At 44.3% G+C, this 14,134-nt stretch overlaps 1 protein-coding gene across 1 annotated transcript; it reads right to left on the bottom strand.

Moving 5' to 3' along the window:
* Nucleotides 1–977: 977 nt before the first annotated feature.
* On the bottom strand, nt 978–6,653 carry C8G (complement C8 gamma chain). The gene is made up of 7 exons (XM_075324451.1): nt 6,479–6,653; nt 2,777–2,928; nt 2,607–2,680; nt 1,968–2,075; nt 1,682–1,783; nt 1,450–1,488; nt 978–1,110 (listed from the first exon to the last, which is right to left on the bottom strand). Exons 1-7 carry the CDS (start codon nt 6,611–6,613, stop codon nt 1,097–1,099), a joined length of 624 nt encoding a protein of 207 aa, XP_075180566.1. The 5' UTR covers nt 6,614–6,653; the 3' UTR covers nt 978–1,096.
* Between the last annotated feature and the right edge of the window lie 7,481 nt (nt 6,654–14,134).

Below are 14,134 nucleotides of genomic sequence, written 5' to 3'. Positions count from 1 at the left end.
TAGGGGTCTGCTGTGGAGTCTCATCAATCTAATCTGAAGGCTGAATTCATTTTTAGGGTCTGAGGATTCATTATTTTTTGCTGATGCTTTCAAGTCTGAATTCGATTTTTGGGTGTGATTTTGATTTTTGGGTCAGAATTCATTTTTAAGGTCTGGTCTGAGTCTGATCCATTTTCGGGGCTGGTCTGGGGTCTGATTCTCTTACTGCTTACATTATACATTATATTCAGTGGTTACAATTAAAGAGGACACAAAAGGTTCTTCTTAGGAGACAAGTTCTACAAAGGTGAGATGTTTTGCGTAGAGGCCCCGGGGCTTCCAGTTCCACCTCTGTAAGGTCTAGACTAGGGACACTTGTGGGGGTTGCATCTTGTTCTCCTCACTGCACCCCACTTAGTATTTTGTGGGACGTTCACGGCCGGCCATACAGCGCTGTCCTCCTCCTGAACCCTCCATCTGTGTACATACGTTATATAAGCAGCGTGCATCCACAAATTCCATCTCCAATTATACAAGCTCCGCGCCTGCAGGGGAATAAAGAGGGGGCCGAGAGGGTCCAGGGCTAGATATAAAGAAAACTTCGGGACACAGGTCTGGACCTCTCCACTCGCTGACCCCAAACACAAGCGTGGTTTGTTTTTCAGGGAGGAATGATCCGGGCCGCAGTGGGCAGGTGTCAGCGCCTTAGGCTGCGACCGCTGTGGATGGGCCGGTCCTGCTGGGAGTGATCCGGACTCGGAACAGTGTGCACTATCCATTAAAGGAAACCCGCACCTTATATATCCACCCTACGCCTTATATTATATATCCCTGTACTACGAATCTAATGAACGATAGTGTGCTCTGCACTGTTCATCCTGAGCCTCCTGGTTGTCACTAACACAGTAATGTCTACCATCATATGGGGCCTCAGCAGAAACCGCTCCAGACCACAAAAGTGAGAAAAAAACTTGTATTTTCAGAAAACATGGGGGAAATAATCATTATATTTTGGATGCAGCCACCCCCAAAGGAAAACACTCCCATAGGGGAGAGTGTATATAGCTGGCTTGTACGAGGATATACAGCACTGATCCCCTCTGGACGGCCACCGCTGTCATCTGGGGGTCTCTAAAATAGAAAAAATGAAGAATTAAAGGGGAACTCCACCAATCTACAACCAAATCTACATAGAGTGCAAATCCTTTATCTAACCATACACAGACCCTGAGCACAACCCCCACCCCCAAAAATCCCCCAAATCGTCCCCTTCCCTTTACACAAAGAGGTGGAGCTTCTGCAAATTTGCATAAAAATGGGAGTTTCTTAAAGGGGGCTTGGCCAGAAATAGAGAAGTGACATATGGAGGGCGGGAACCTGTTTACTGATTTACTGATCCTAATGAAAGTGGCTGATAACAGGGAGCAATAGCCTGTGCAGGGAAGCTAGTATTTAGCTGGGATGACTTACCATTAAGAATATGGAACTCATCCGCCTTCTCACAGAACCCTGCAAAAGGAAGCGTGACGCTGTAAGGACCCGCCGCTAACCAGAAAAAATGGCGACTGGGGGGGAGGGGACTCATAAGCTCAGATATATTATGCTGGAGCCCATAAGTCCCGCCCCATGCAGTAGCCACACCCATCACCACTAAACTTTACGATGCTCCTCCCTGTTGTCTAACAGTAACCCCAGCACCTACCGTATGACGGGAAAGGATAGATATACTCCAGATCTATCCCCTGCTTCGCAGCGAGATCGTCCAGCTTCCTGTAGACGTCGTTACTTACTGAAGTTTGGCGCCCTGAAAAAAAATACATAAAAAAAGTTGATTCTGCCTTTTCTCCTCCTCCATTCACATCCAAAGTGGAGCTAAACTGTGACATCCAGGGATATTTTGGCAGCTGCTTTGGAGGTGAATGGAGCAAATGAAGACGAGGACGTAACATCAGGATGTTGGGGGGAGTGGAGAGGGTGCACATACTGACCATAGAGCTTAAGGGTTATCCTGTTGAACCTCTGGTAATACAATATGGCGTAATTCTGATAGTCCGTGTCCCCCACCACCACTTCCAGTGATCCGGCATATCCCCGTGCTATGAACAAGGAAACATGGGTGTAATGGTAAAGGGCGTTATCTATCTATCTATCTATCTATCTATCTATCTATCCATCCCTCTATCTATCTATCTATCTATCTATTTATCTATCCATCTATCTATCCCTCTATCTATCTATCCATCCCTCTATCTATCTATTTATCTATCTATCTATCTATCCCTCTATCTATCCCTCTATCTATCCCTCTATCTATCTATCTATCTATCTATCCATCTATCCCTCTATCTATCAAACTATCTATCTATCTATCCCTCTATCTATCTATCTATCCCTCTATCTATCTATCTATCTATCCCTCTATCTATCTATCCCTCTATCTAATCTATCTATCTATCTATCTATCTATCTATCTATCCCTCTATCTATCCCTCTATCTATCTATCCCTCTATCTATCTATCCCTCTATCTATCTATCTATCTTAATTCTTCATTGGTTTTTAATGATAAAATAGTCATAATATGATCCTCCACCAGCCTACTTGCTGACAGTCTCCAGTATTATCTACCTTTCAGGGTGAACCGTCCTTTTGTTTTTTTGCTCGGCAGGTAAGAGTGTTGAATCTCCCAACAGATCCCGTCCCTTAAAGAGAAGATGATATAGAATATTCTATGGTGTGCACACAGTGGCGGTACACTGTACTGACGCATCCTCCTGCAATGCTGATGGTTTCCTTACATTTTCCGGAACGTGCTGACGGACATGATCTCCTCATCCCTGTAATTTTTAGACACTGCGGCCTGGAGAATAGTGGCCTCCACACGATGGTTGTTTGTCTTCAAGTAATTACACTCAGATGCGATGGATAGAAGATACCACTTCCCTGAAAACTGAGAATACAACCCCCATCAGTGCTGCTCATAATACAGAGATCAAGTCTGAGTATAGATACATCTGTGCTGCACATCAGGAATGTCCAATCCTATCCTGTGTGATACTGTAGCTGAGCCATGTATCTAATCCTATCCTGTGTGATACTGTCTGCTGAGCCGTGTATCTAATCCTATCCTGTGTGATACTGTCTGCTGAGCTATGTACAGTGGCATGGAAAAGTTTGGGCACCCTGTGAGAGTCCCGGCTCATCTTTCAGTTCTGTGAGATTCCTGGCTCATCTTTCATGCACTGCTCTTCCTTGGTAACGTCTTCCAGCTCTGTGAGATTCCTGGCTCGTCTTGCATGCACTGTTCTTCCTTGGAAACGTCTTCCAGTTCTGTCAGATTCTTGGCTCGTCTTCCAATTCGGTAAGATTCCTGGCTCGTCTTGCATGCATTATTCTTCCTTGGAAACGTCTTCCAGTTCTGTCAGATTCCTGGCTCGTCTTCCAATTCTGAGATTCCTGGCTCGTCTTGCATGAACTGCTCTTCCTTAGAAACGTCTTCCAGTTCTCTGAGATTCCTGGTTCGTCTTCCATGCACTGCTCTTCCTTGGAAATGTCTTCCAGTTCTGTGAGATTCCTGGCTCATCTTCCAATTCTGTGAGATTCCTGGCTCATCTTGCATGCACTTCTCTTCCTTGGTGATGTCTTTCAGCTCTGTGAGATTCCTGGCTCGTCTTGCATGCACTGTTCTTCCTTGGAAACGTCTTCCAGTTCTGTCAGATTCCTGGCTCATCTTCCAGTTCTGTGAGATTCCTGGCTCGTCTTGCATGCATTATTCTTCCTTGGAAACGCCTTCCAGTTCTGTCAGATTCTTGGCTCATCTTCCAATTCTGTAAGATTCCTGGCTCGTCTTGCATGCATTATTCTTCCTTGGAAATGTCTTCCAGTTCTGTCAGATTCCTGGCTCGTCTTCCAATTCTGTGAGATTCTTGGCTCGTCTTGCATGAACTGCTCTTCCTTGGAAACGTCTTCCAGTTCTCTGAGATTGCTGGTTCGTCTTGCATGCACTGCTCTTCCTTGGAAATGTCTTCCATTTCTTTCAGATTCCTGGCTCATCTTCCAGTTCTGTGAGATTCCTGGCTCATCTTGCATGCACTGCTTTTCCTTGGAAATGTCTTCCATTTCTTTCACATTCCTGGCTCATCTTCCAGTTCTGTGAGATTCCTGGCTCGTCTTGCATTCATGGCTCTTTTGAGGTCTCGCCACAGATTTTCAATGATGTTCAGATCAAGGGACTGTGAGGACATTGTAAAACCTTCAGCATGTACTGTTTGAGGCCATGTTCTGTGGATTTTGACATATGTTTAGAATCAATATCCTTTTGTAGAATCCATCCTCTTTTCTCCTCTTTTCAACTTCAGCTTCTTTACAGCAAAATGTCTGTGAGAGCTGCTGGTAGGATTACAGAGGCAAATCAGAGCCCCTGCATGACTACAATAGACCTTCAGGAAGAGTTAGCAGACTCTGGAGTTGTGGTACATTGTTCTACAGTTCAGAGACACCTGCACAAATATGGCCTTCATGGAAGAGTCAGCAGAAGAAAACCTCTCCTGCGTCCTCACCATAACATTGAGGGTAAGAAGTCTGCAAAGAACATCTAAACAAGCCTGATGCATTTGGAAACAAGCCCTTTGGACCAATGATGTTAGAATAGAACTCTTGGCTACAATGGTCAAAGGTATGTGTGGAGAAAAAAGAGCACAGAGTTTCAGGAAAAGAATATCCGCCAACCATTAAGCATGGGGGTGGATCAATCATGCTCTATGGTTGTGTTGCAGCAAATGGAACAGGGAAAATTTCACGGGTAGAGGGAAGAATGGATTCAATGAAATTTCAACAAATTCTTGATGCAAACATAACACCATCTGTAAAATACCTGAAGGAGAAAAGAGGAGAAAAAAGGATGACTTCAACAAATGGACAATGATCCTAAACACAAGTCAAAATCCACAATAACAACCTTAAAAGGTGCAAGCTAAAAGTTTTACAATGGCCTCACAGTCACCGAATCTGAATGTCATTGTAAATCTGTGGCAAGACCTCAAAAGAGCAGAGAATGCAAGACGAGCCAGGAATCATTCAGAACTGGAGGACATCTCCAAGGAAGAGTAGTGCATGCAAGACAAGCCAGGAATCTGACAGAAATGGAAGACGTCTCCAAGGAAGAGCAGTGCATGCAAGACGTGCCAGGAATCTCACAGAAATGCAAGACGTCTCCAAGGAAGAGCAGTGCATGCAAGACAAGCCATGAATCTCACAGAACTGGAGACGTCTCCAAGGAAGAGCAGTGAATGCAAGACGAGCCAGGAATCTCACAGAAATGGAAGACGTCTCCAAGGAAGAGCAGTGCATGCAAGACGAGCCAGGAATCTCACAGAAATGGAAGGCGTCTCCAAGGAAGAGCAGTGCATGCAAGACGAGCCAGAAATCTCGCAGAAATGGAAGACGTCTCCAAGGAAGAGCAGTGCATGCAAGACGAGCCAGGAATCTCTCAGGAATGGAAGACGTCTCCAAGGAAGAGCAGTGCATGCAAGACGAGCCAGAAATCTCGCAGAAATGGAAGACGTCTCCAAGGAAGAGCAGTGCATGCAAGACGAGCCAGGAATCTCACAGAACTGGAAAACGTCTCCAAGGAAGAGCAGTGCATGCAAGACGAGCCAGAAATCTTGCAGAAATGGAAGACGTCTCCAAGGAAGAGCAGTGCATGCAAGACGAGCCAGGAATCTCACAGAACTGGAAGACGTCTCCAAAGAAGAGCAGTGCATGTAAGATGAACCAGGAATCTCACAGAAATAGAAGACGTCTCCAAGGAAGAGCAGAGCATGCAAGACGAGCCAGGAATCTCACAGAACTGGAAGACGTCTCCAAGGAAGAATGGAGGAAATTAACTCATACAAGAATTGAAAGACTTGGCTGCTACAAAAAGCATTTACAAGCTCTTATACTTGCCAAAGGGGGGGGCTAATAGGTACTAACTATAAAGAATACCCAAATTTACATTGGGTCATTTTACTTTTTGTTCATTTCAAAATGTAAAAGATGAAAATACATTTTTTTTTGCCTAAAATTCAAACAAATCTGTCATCTGTAACTTTCTGCCTTTATAGAGCTCATTTCATCTTGAACAGTAACAGTGATTATAACTAGGGATGCCCAAACGTTTGCATGCCACTGTATCTAATCATCCCTGTGTGATACTGTCTGCTGAGCCGTGTACCTAATCCTTCCACGTGTGATGCTGTGTATCTAATCCTTCCCCGTGTGATGCTGTGTATCTAATCCTTCCCTGTGTGATACTGTCTGCTGAGCTGTGTATCTAATCCTTCCCCGTGTGATGCTGTGTATCTAATCCTTCCCGTGTGATGCTGTGTATCTAATCCTTCCCCGTATGATGCTGTGTATCTAATCCTTCCCCGTGTGATGCTGTGTATCTAATCCTTCCCCGTGTGATGCTGTGTATCTAATCCTTCCCGTGTGATACGCTCCCCTTCCCCCGCTCTCACCTGCTTTGGGTTGAAGTTGGCCACACTCTGTACTTTATCTATGGGATTTTCGTTTGGCTTCTTGTTCTTTTGTCCCCCGGTATAGAGGGGGCCGCACAGGATCACAATGAGCAGGGCCACTTTTGGGGGTGACATGACTTGTGCCTGAAGTTGAATGCAGTGTTCTCCGCTCACAGTCCCAGCACCGCTGTGTTTTTGGGTGGTTGGGAAATCCTTATCTGGGCTGTTTGCGGAGCTTTGTGTGGCCCCAAAGGTCAATGTCCCAGTCCTCCCTCAAAACTGACGATGGCCATAATAGAGAATATGTGGGTGTAGAGGAGAATATTGTATCTGGGAACGCAGGTATAATGTAGTATTACCGCTATACTGTACAGCCGGTGTATAATGTAGTGTCACCGCTATACTGTACAGGAGGTGTATAATGTAGTATCACCGCTATACTGTACAGGAGGTGTATAATGTAGTATCACCGCTATACTGTACAGGAGGTGTATAATGTACTATTACCGCTATACTGTACAGCAGGTGTATAATGTAGTGTCACCGCTATACTGTACAGGAGGTGTATAATGTAGTATTACCGCTATACTGTACAGCCGGTGTATAATGCAGTGTCACCGCTATACTGTACAGCCGGTGTATAATGTAGTATCACCGCTATACTGTACAGGAAGTGTATAATGTAGTATTACCGCTATACTGTACAGCCGGTGTATAATGTAGTATCACCGCTATACTGTACAGCCGGTGTATAATGTAGTATCACCACTTTACTGTACAGCAGGTGTATAATGTAGTATCACCGCTATACTGTACAGCCGGTGTATACTGCAGTGTCAGCGCTATACTGTACAGCCGGTGTATAATGTAGTATTACCGCTATACTGTACAGCCGGTGTATAATGTAGTATCACCGCTATACTGTACAGCCGGTGTATAATGTAGTATCACCGCTATACTGTACAGCCGGTGTATAATGTAGTATCACCGCTATACTGTACAGCCGGTGTATAATGTAGTATCACCGCTATACTGTACAGCCGGTATATAATGTAGTGTCACCGCTATACTGTACAGCCGGTGTATAATGTAGTATCACCGCTATACTGTACAGCCGGTGTATAATGTAGTATCACTGCTATACTGTACAGCCGGTGTATAATGTAGTATCACCGATATACTGTACAGCCGGTGTATAATGTAGTGTCACTGCTATACTGTACAGCCGGTGTATAATGTAGTATCACCGCTTTACTGTACAGCAGGTGTATAATGTAGTATCACCGCTATACTGTACAGCCGGTGTATAATGTAGTGTCACCGCTATACTGTACAGGTGTATAATGTAGTATTACCGCTATACTGTACAGCAGGTGTATAATGTAGTGTCACCGCTATACTGTACAGGAGGTGTATAATGTAGTATTACCGCTATACTGTACAGCCGGTGTATAATGTAGTATCACCACTATATTGTACAGCCGGTGTATAATGTAGTATTACCGCTATACTGTATAGCCGGTGTATAATGTAGTAAAACCACTATACTGTACAGCAGGTGTATAATGTAGTATCACCGCTATACTGTACAGCCGGTGTATAATGTAGTATCACCGCTATACTGTACAGGAGGTGTATAATGTAGTATCACCGCTATACTGTACAGGAGGTGTATAAGGTAGTATTACCGCTATACTGTACAGCAGGTGTATAATGTAGTGTCACCGCTATACTGTACAGGAGGTGTATAATGTAGTATTACCGCTATACTGTACAGACGGTGTATAATGTAGTATCACCGCTATACTGTACAGGAAGTGTATAATGTAGTATTACCGCTATACTGTACAGACGGTGTATAATATAGTGTCACCGCTATACTGTACAGGAGGTGTAGAATGTAGTATTACCGCTATACTGTACAGCCGGTGTATAATGTAGTATCACCGCTATACTGTACAGCCGGTGTATAATGCAGTGTCACCGCTATACTGTACAGCCGGTGTATAATGTAGTGTCACCGCTATACTGTACAGCCGGTGTATAATGTAGTGTCAGCGCTATACTGTACAGCTGGTGTATAATGTAGTGTCACCGCTATACTGTACAGCCGGTGTATAATGTAGTGTCAGCACTATACTGTACAGCCGGTGTATAATGTAGTGTCACCGCTATATTGTACAGCCGGTGTATAATGTAGTGTCATCGCTATACTGTACAGCCGATGTATAATGTAGTGTCACCGCTATACTGTACAGCCGGTGTATAATGTAGTGTCACCGCTATACTGTACAGCCGGTGTATTATGTAGTATCACCGCTATACTGTACAGCTGGTGTATAATGTAGTATCATTGCTATACTGTACAGCCGGTGTATAATGTAGTGTCACTGCTATACTGTACAGCCGGTGTATAATGTAGTGTCACCGCTATACTGTACAGCCGGTGTATTATGTAGTATCACCGCTATACTGTACAGCCAGTGTATAATGTAGTATCACCGCTATACTGTACAGCCGGTGTATAATGTAATATCACCGCTATACTGTACAGCCGGTGTATAATGTAGTGTCACCGCTATATTGTACAGCCGGTGTATAATGTAGTGTCAGCGCTATACTGTACAGCCGGTGTATAATGTAGTATCACCGCTATACTGTACAGCCGGTGTATAATGTAGTATCACCGCTATACTGTACAGCCGGTGTATAATGTAGTATCACCGTTATACTGTACAGCCGGTCTATAATGTAGTATTACCGCTATACTGTACAGCCGGTGTATAATGTAGTATCACCGCTATACTGTACAGCTGGTGTATAATGTAGTATCACCACTATACTGTACAGCCGGTGTATAATGTAGTATTACCGCTATACTGTACCCCCGGTGTATAATATAGTATCACTGCTATACTGTACAGCCGGTGTATAATGTAGCATTACCGCTATACTGTACAGCCGGTGTATAATGTAGTATTACCGCTATACTGTACAGCTGGTGTATAATCTAGTATTACCGCTCTACTGTTCAGCCGTGTATAATGTAGTATCACCGCTATACTGTACAGCCGGTGTATAATGTAGTATTACCGCTATACTGTACAGCCGGTGTATAATGTAGTATTAGCGCTATACTGTACAGCCGTGTATAATGTAGTATCACCGCTATACTGTACAGCCGGTATATAATGTAGTATCACCGCTATACTGTACAGCCGTGTATAATGTAGTATCACCGCTATACTGTACAGCCGGTGTATAATGTAGTATTACCGCTATACTGTACAGCAGGTGTATAATGTAGTATCACCGCTATACTGTACAGCCGGTGTATAATGTAGTATCACCGCTATACTGTACAGCTGGTGTATAATGTAGTATCACCGCTATACTGTACAGCCGGTGTATAATGTAGTGTCACCGCTATACTGTACAGCCGGTGTATAATGTAGTATCACCACTATACTGTACTGCCGGTGTATAATGTAGTGTCACCGCTATACTGTACAGCCGGTGTATAATGTAGTGTCACCGCTATACTGTACAGCAGGTGTATAATGTAGTGTCACCGCTATACTGTACAGGAGGTGTATAATGTAGTATTACCGCTATACTGTACAGCAGGTGTATAATGTAGTATCACCGCTATACTGTACAGCCGGTGTATAATGCAGTGTCACCGCTATACTGTACAGCCGGTGTATAATGTAGTATTACCGCTATACTGTACAGCTGGTGTATAATGTAGTATCACCGCTATACTGTACAGCCGGTGTATAATGTAGTATCACCGCTATATTGTACAGCCGGTGTATAATGTAGTGTCATCGCTATACTGTACAGCCGGTGTATAATGTAGTATTACCGCTATACTGTACAGCCGGTGTATAATGTAGTATCACCACTATACTGTACAGCCGGTGTATAATGTAGTATCACCACTATACTGTACAGCCGGTGTATAATGTAGTATCACCGCTATACTGTACAGCCGGTGTATAATGTAGTATCACCGCTATACTGTACAGCCGGTGTATAATGTAGTATCACCGCTATACTGTACAGCCGGTATATAATGTAGTGTCACCGCTATACTGTACAGCCGGTGTATAATGTAATATCACCGCTATACTGTACAGCCGGTGTATAATGTAGTGTCACCGCTATATTGTACAGCCGGTGTATAATGTAGTATCACCGCTATACTGTACAGCCGGTGTATAATGTAGTGTCATCGCTATACTGTACAGCCGGTGTATAATGTAGTATCACCGCTATACTGTACAGCCGGTGTATAATGTAGTATCACCGCTATACTGTACAGCCGGTGTATAATGTAGTATCACCGCTATACTGTACAGCCGGTGTATAATGTAGTGTCACTGCTATACTGTACAGCCGGTGTATAATGTAGTATCACCGCTATACTGTACAGCCGGTGTATAATGTAGTGTCACTGCTATACTGTACAGCCGGTGTATAATGTAGTGTCACTGCTATACTGTACAGCCGGTGTATAATGTAGTGTCACTGCTATACTGTACAGCCGGTGTATAATGTAGTGTCACTGCTATACTGTACAGCAGGTGTATAATGTAGTGTCACTGCTATACTGTACAGCAGGTGTATAATGTAGTGTCACTGCTATACTGTACAGCCGGTGTATAATGTAGTGTCACTGCTATACTGTACAGCAGGTGTATAATGTAGTGTCACTGCTATACTGTACAGCAGGTGTATAATGTAGTGTCACTGCTATACTGTACAGCTGGTGTATAATGTAGTGTCACCGCTATACTGTACAGCCGGTGTATAATGTAGTGTCACTGCTATACTGTACAGCAGGTGTATAATGTAGTGTCACTGCTATACTGTACAGCCGGTGTATAATGTAGTGTCACTGCTATACTGTACAGCCGGTGTATAATGTAGTATCACCGCTATACTGTACAGCCGGTGTATAATGTAGTATTACCGCTATACTGTACAGCCGGTGTATAATGTAATATCACCGCTATACTGTACAGCCAGTGTATAATGTAGTATTACCGCTATACTGTACAGCCGGTGTATAATGTAGTGTCACTGCTATACTGTACAGCCGGTGTATAATGTAGTATCACCGCTATACTGTACAGCCGGTGTATAATGTAGTGTCACTGCTATACTGTACAGCTGGTGTATAATGTAGTATTACCACTATACTGTACAGCCGGTGTATAATGTAGTATCACCGCTATACTGTACAGCCGGTGTATAATGTAGTGTCACTGCTATACTGTACAGCCGGTGTATAATGTAGTGTCACTGCTATACTGTACAGCAGGTGTATAATGTAGTATCACTGCTATACTGTACAGCCGGTGTATAATGTAGTATCACCGCTATACTGTACAGCCGGTGTATAATGTAGTGTCACTGCTATACTGTACAGCCGGTGTATAATGTAGTGTCACTGCTATACTGTACAGCAGGTGTATAATGTAGTATCACCACTATACTGTACAGCCGGTGTATAATGTAGTGTCACTGCTATACTGTACAGCCGGTGTATAATGTAGTGTCACTGCTATACTGTACAGCAGGTGTATAATGTAGTATCACCACTATACTGTACAGCTGGTGTATAATGTAGTGTCACTGCTATACTGTACAGCCGGTGTATAATGTAGTATCACCGCTATACTGTACAGCCGGTGTATAATGTAGTGTCACTGCTATACTGTACAGCCGGTGTATAATGTAGTGTCAGCGCTATACTGTACAGCCGGTGTATAATGTAGTGTCACTGCTATACTGTACAGCCGGTGTATAATGTAGTGTCACTGCTATACTGTACAGCCGGTGTATAATGTAGTGTCACTGCTATACTGTACAGCCGGTGTATAATGTAGTGTCACTGCTATACTGTACAGCCGGTGTATAATGTAGTGTCACTGCTATACTGTACAGCAGGTGTATAATGTAGTATCACCGCTATACTGTACAGCCGGTGTATAATGTAGTGTCACTGCTATGCTGTACAGCCGGTGTATAATGTAGTATCACCGCTATACTGTACAGCCGGTGTATAATGTAGTGTCACTGCTATACTGTACAGCCGGTGTATAATGTAGTGTCACTGCTATACTGTACAGCTGGTGTATACTGCAGTGTCACCGCTATACTGTACAGCCGGTGTATAATGTAGTGTCACTGCTATACTGTACAGCCGGTGTATAATGTAGTGTCACTGCTATACTGTACAGCTGGTGTATAATGTAGTATCACCGCTATACTGTACAGCCGGTGTATAATGTAGTGTCACTGCTATACTGTACAGCCGGTGTATAATGTAGTATCACCGCTATACTGTACAGCCGGTGTATAATGTAGTGTCACTGCTATACTGTACAGCCGGTGTATAATGTAGTGTCACTGCTATACTGTACAGCTGGTGTATACTGCAGTGTCACCGCTATACTGTACAGCCGGTGTATAATGTAGTGTCACTGCTATACTGTACAGCCGGTGTATAATGTAGTGTCACTGCTATACTGTACAGCCGGTGTATAATGTAGTATCACCGCTATACTGTACAGCCGGTGTATAATGTAGTGTCACTGCTATACTGTACAGCAGGTGTATAATGTAGTATCACCGCTATACTGTACAGCCGGTGTATAATGTAGTATTACCGCTATACTGTACAGCCGGTGTATAATGTAGTGTCACTGCTATACTGTACAGCCGGTGTATAATGTAGTATTACCGCTATACTGTACAGCCGGTGTATACTGCAGTGTCACCGCTATACTGTACAGCTGGTGTATAATGTAGTGTCACTGCTATACTGTACAGCCGGTGTATAATGTAGTGTCACTGCTATACTGTACAGCCGGTGTATACTGCAGTGTCACTGCTATACTGTACAGCCGGTGTATAATGTAGTGTCACTGCTATACTGTACAGCCGGTGTATAATGTAGTGTCACCGCTATACTGTACAGGAGGTGTATAATGTAGTATCACCGCTATACTGTACAGCCGGTGTATAATGTAGTGTCACTGCTATACTGTACAGCCGGTGTATATGTGGCGCCCCTGACCTGGTCAGGCACCACTGAGTACTGCACCCATGCTGGGGACAGTACAATACAGGTAATCCAGAAGGCTGACAGGGGTGTGGAACACAGGCGCATAGTGATCAGGTCTCACACATGTACCCATGAGAGGACCCCTGGGGATCCCAGGAGGGGGCAAGCCTTCACCTTCACTGGAATAGTGGAGGGGGTAGAGCCTCCATCTCCTCTCAAGGGGTGTGGTGGAGAGTCTGGTTGCTAGGTGGCGTAGGCAAGAACAGGAGAGGAGGGGCAGTGAGTCAGTTAGAGCAGAACTCCATAGGGCTCAGTGAGGAGCAGACCTGTGGGGCTGTTGCTGTCTAACAGCGCCCGCGCAGTGGCTACAGACGGGGGAGAACGGTCAACTAGGAGTGCTACCTGAAAGCCAGCTTCAGCTAGAGAGTGCACGGAGTGGGAAGTAAGGAGACTGCTAGAGAGCACCAGGCCCAACCGGGCGGCAGATCCCGAAGCGGGGATAGATTCAACTTTCTTCTGCTAAACCTGCCGGTGTGGGGCTCTTAAAGCCCACACCACAACACTACAAAAGCCGCAGC

The sequence above is a fragment of the Anomaloglossus baeobatrachus genome, chromosome 9, assembly GCF_048569485.1.
Source record: "Anomaloglossus baeobatrachus isolate aAnoBae1 chromosome 9, aAnoBae1.hap1, whole genome shotgun sequence".
Taxonomy (NCBI): Eukaryota; Metazoa; Chordata; class Amphibia; order Anura; family Aromobatidae; genus Anomaloglossus; species Anomaloglossus baeobatrachus.
This window is presented reverse-complemented; position numbering and strand designations above follow the sequence as displayed.

Excerpts from the sequence above, each read along its gene's own strand:
- C8G (XM_075324451.1), bottom strand. The coding sequence starts at position 6,613 with ATGTCACCCCCAAAAGTGGCCCTGCTCATTGTGATCCTGTGCGGCCCC. Across the intron at positions 2,681-2,776 it reads GTCAGCACGTTCCGGAAAAT|GGACGGGATCTGTTGGGAGA; the intron begins GTAAGGAAACCA and ends CTTCTCTTTAAG. Across the intron at positions 2,076-2,606 it reads AGGACGGTTCACCCTGAAAG|CACGGGGATATGCCGGATCA; the intron begins GTAGATAATACT and ends CCTTGTTCATAG.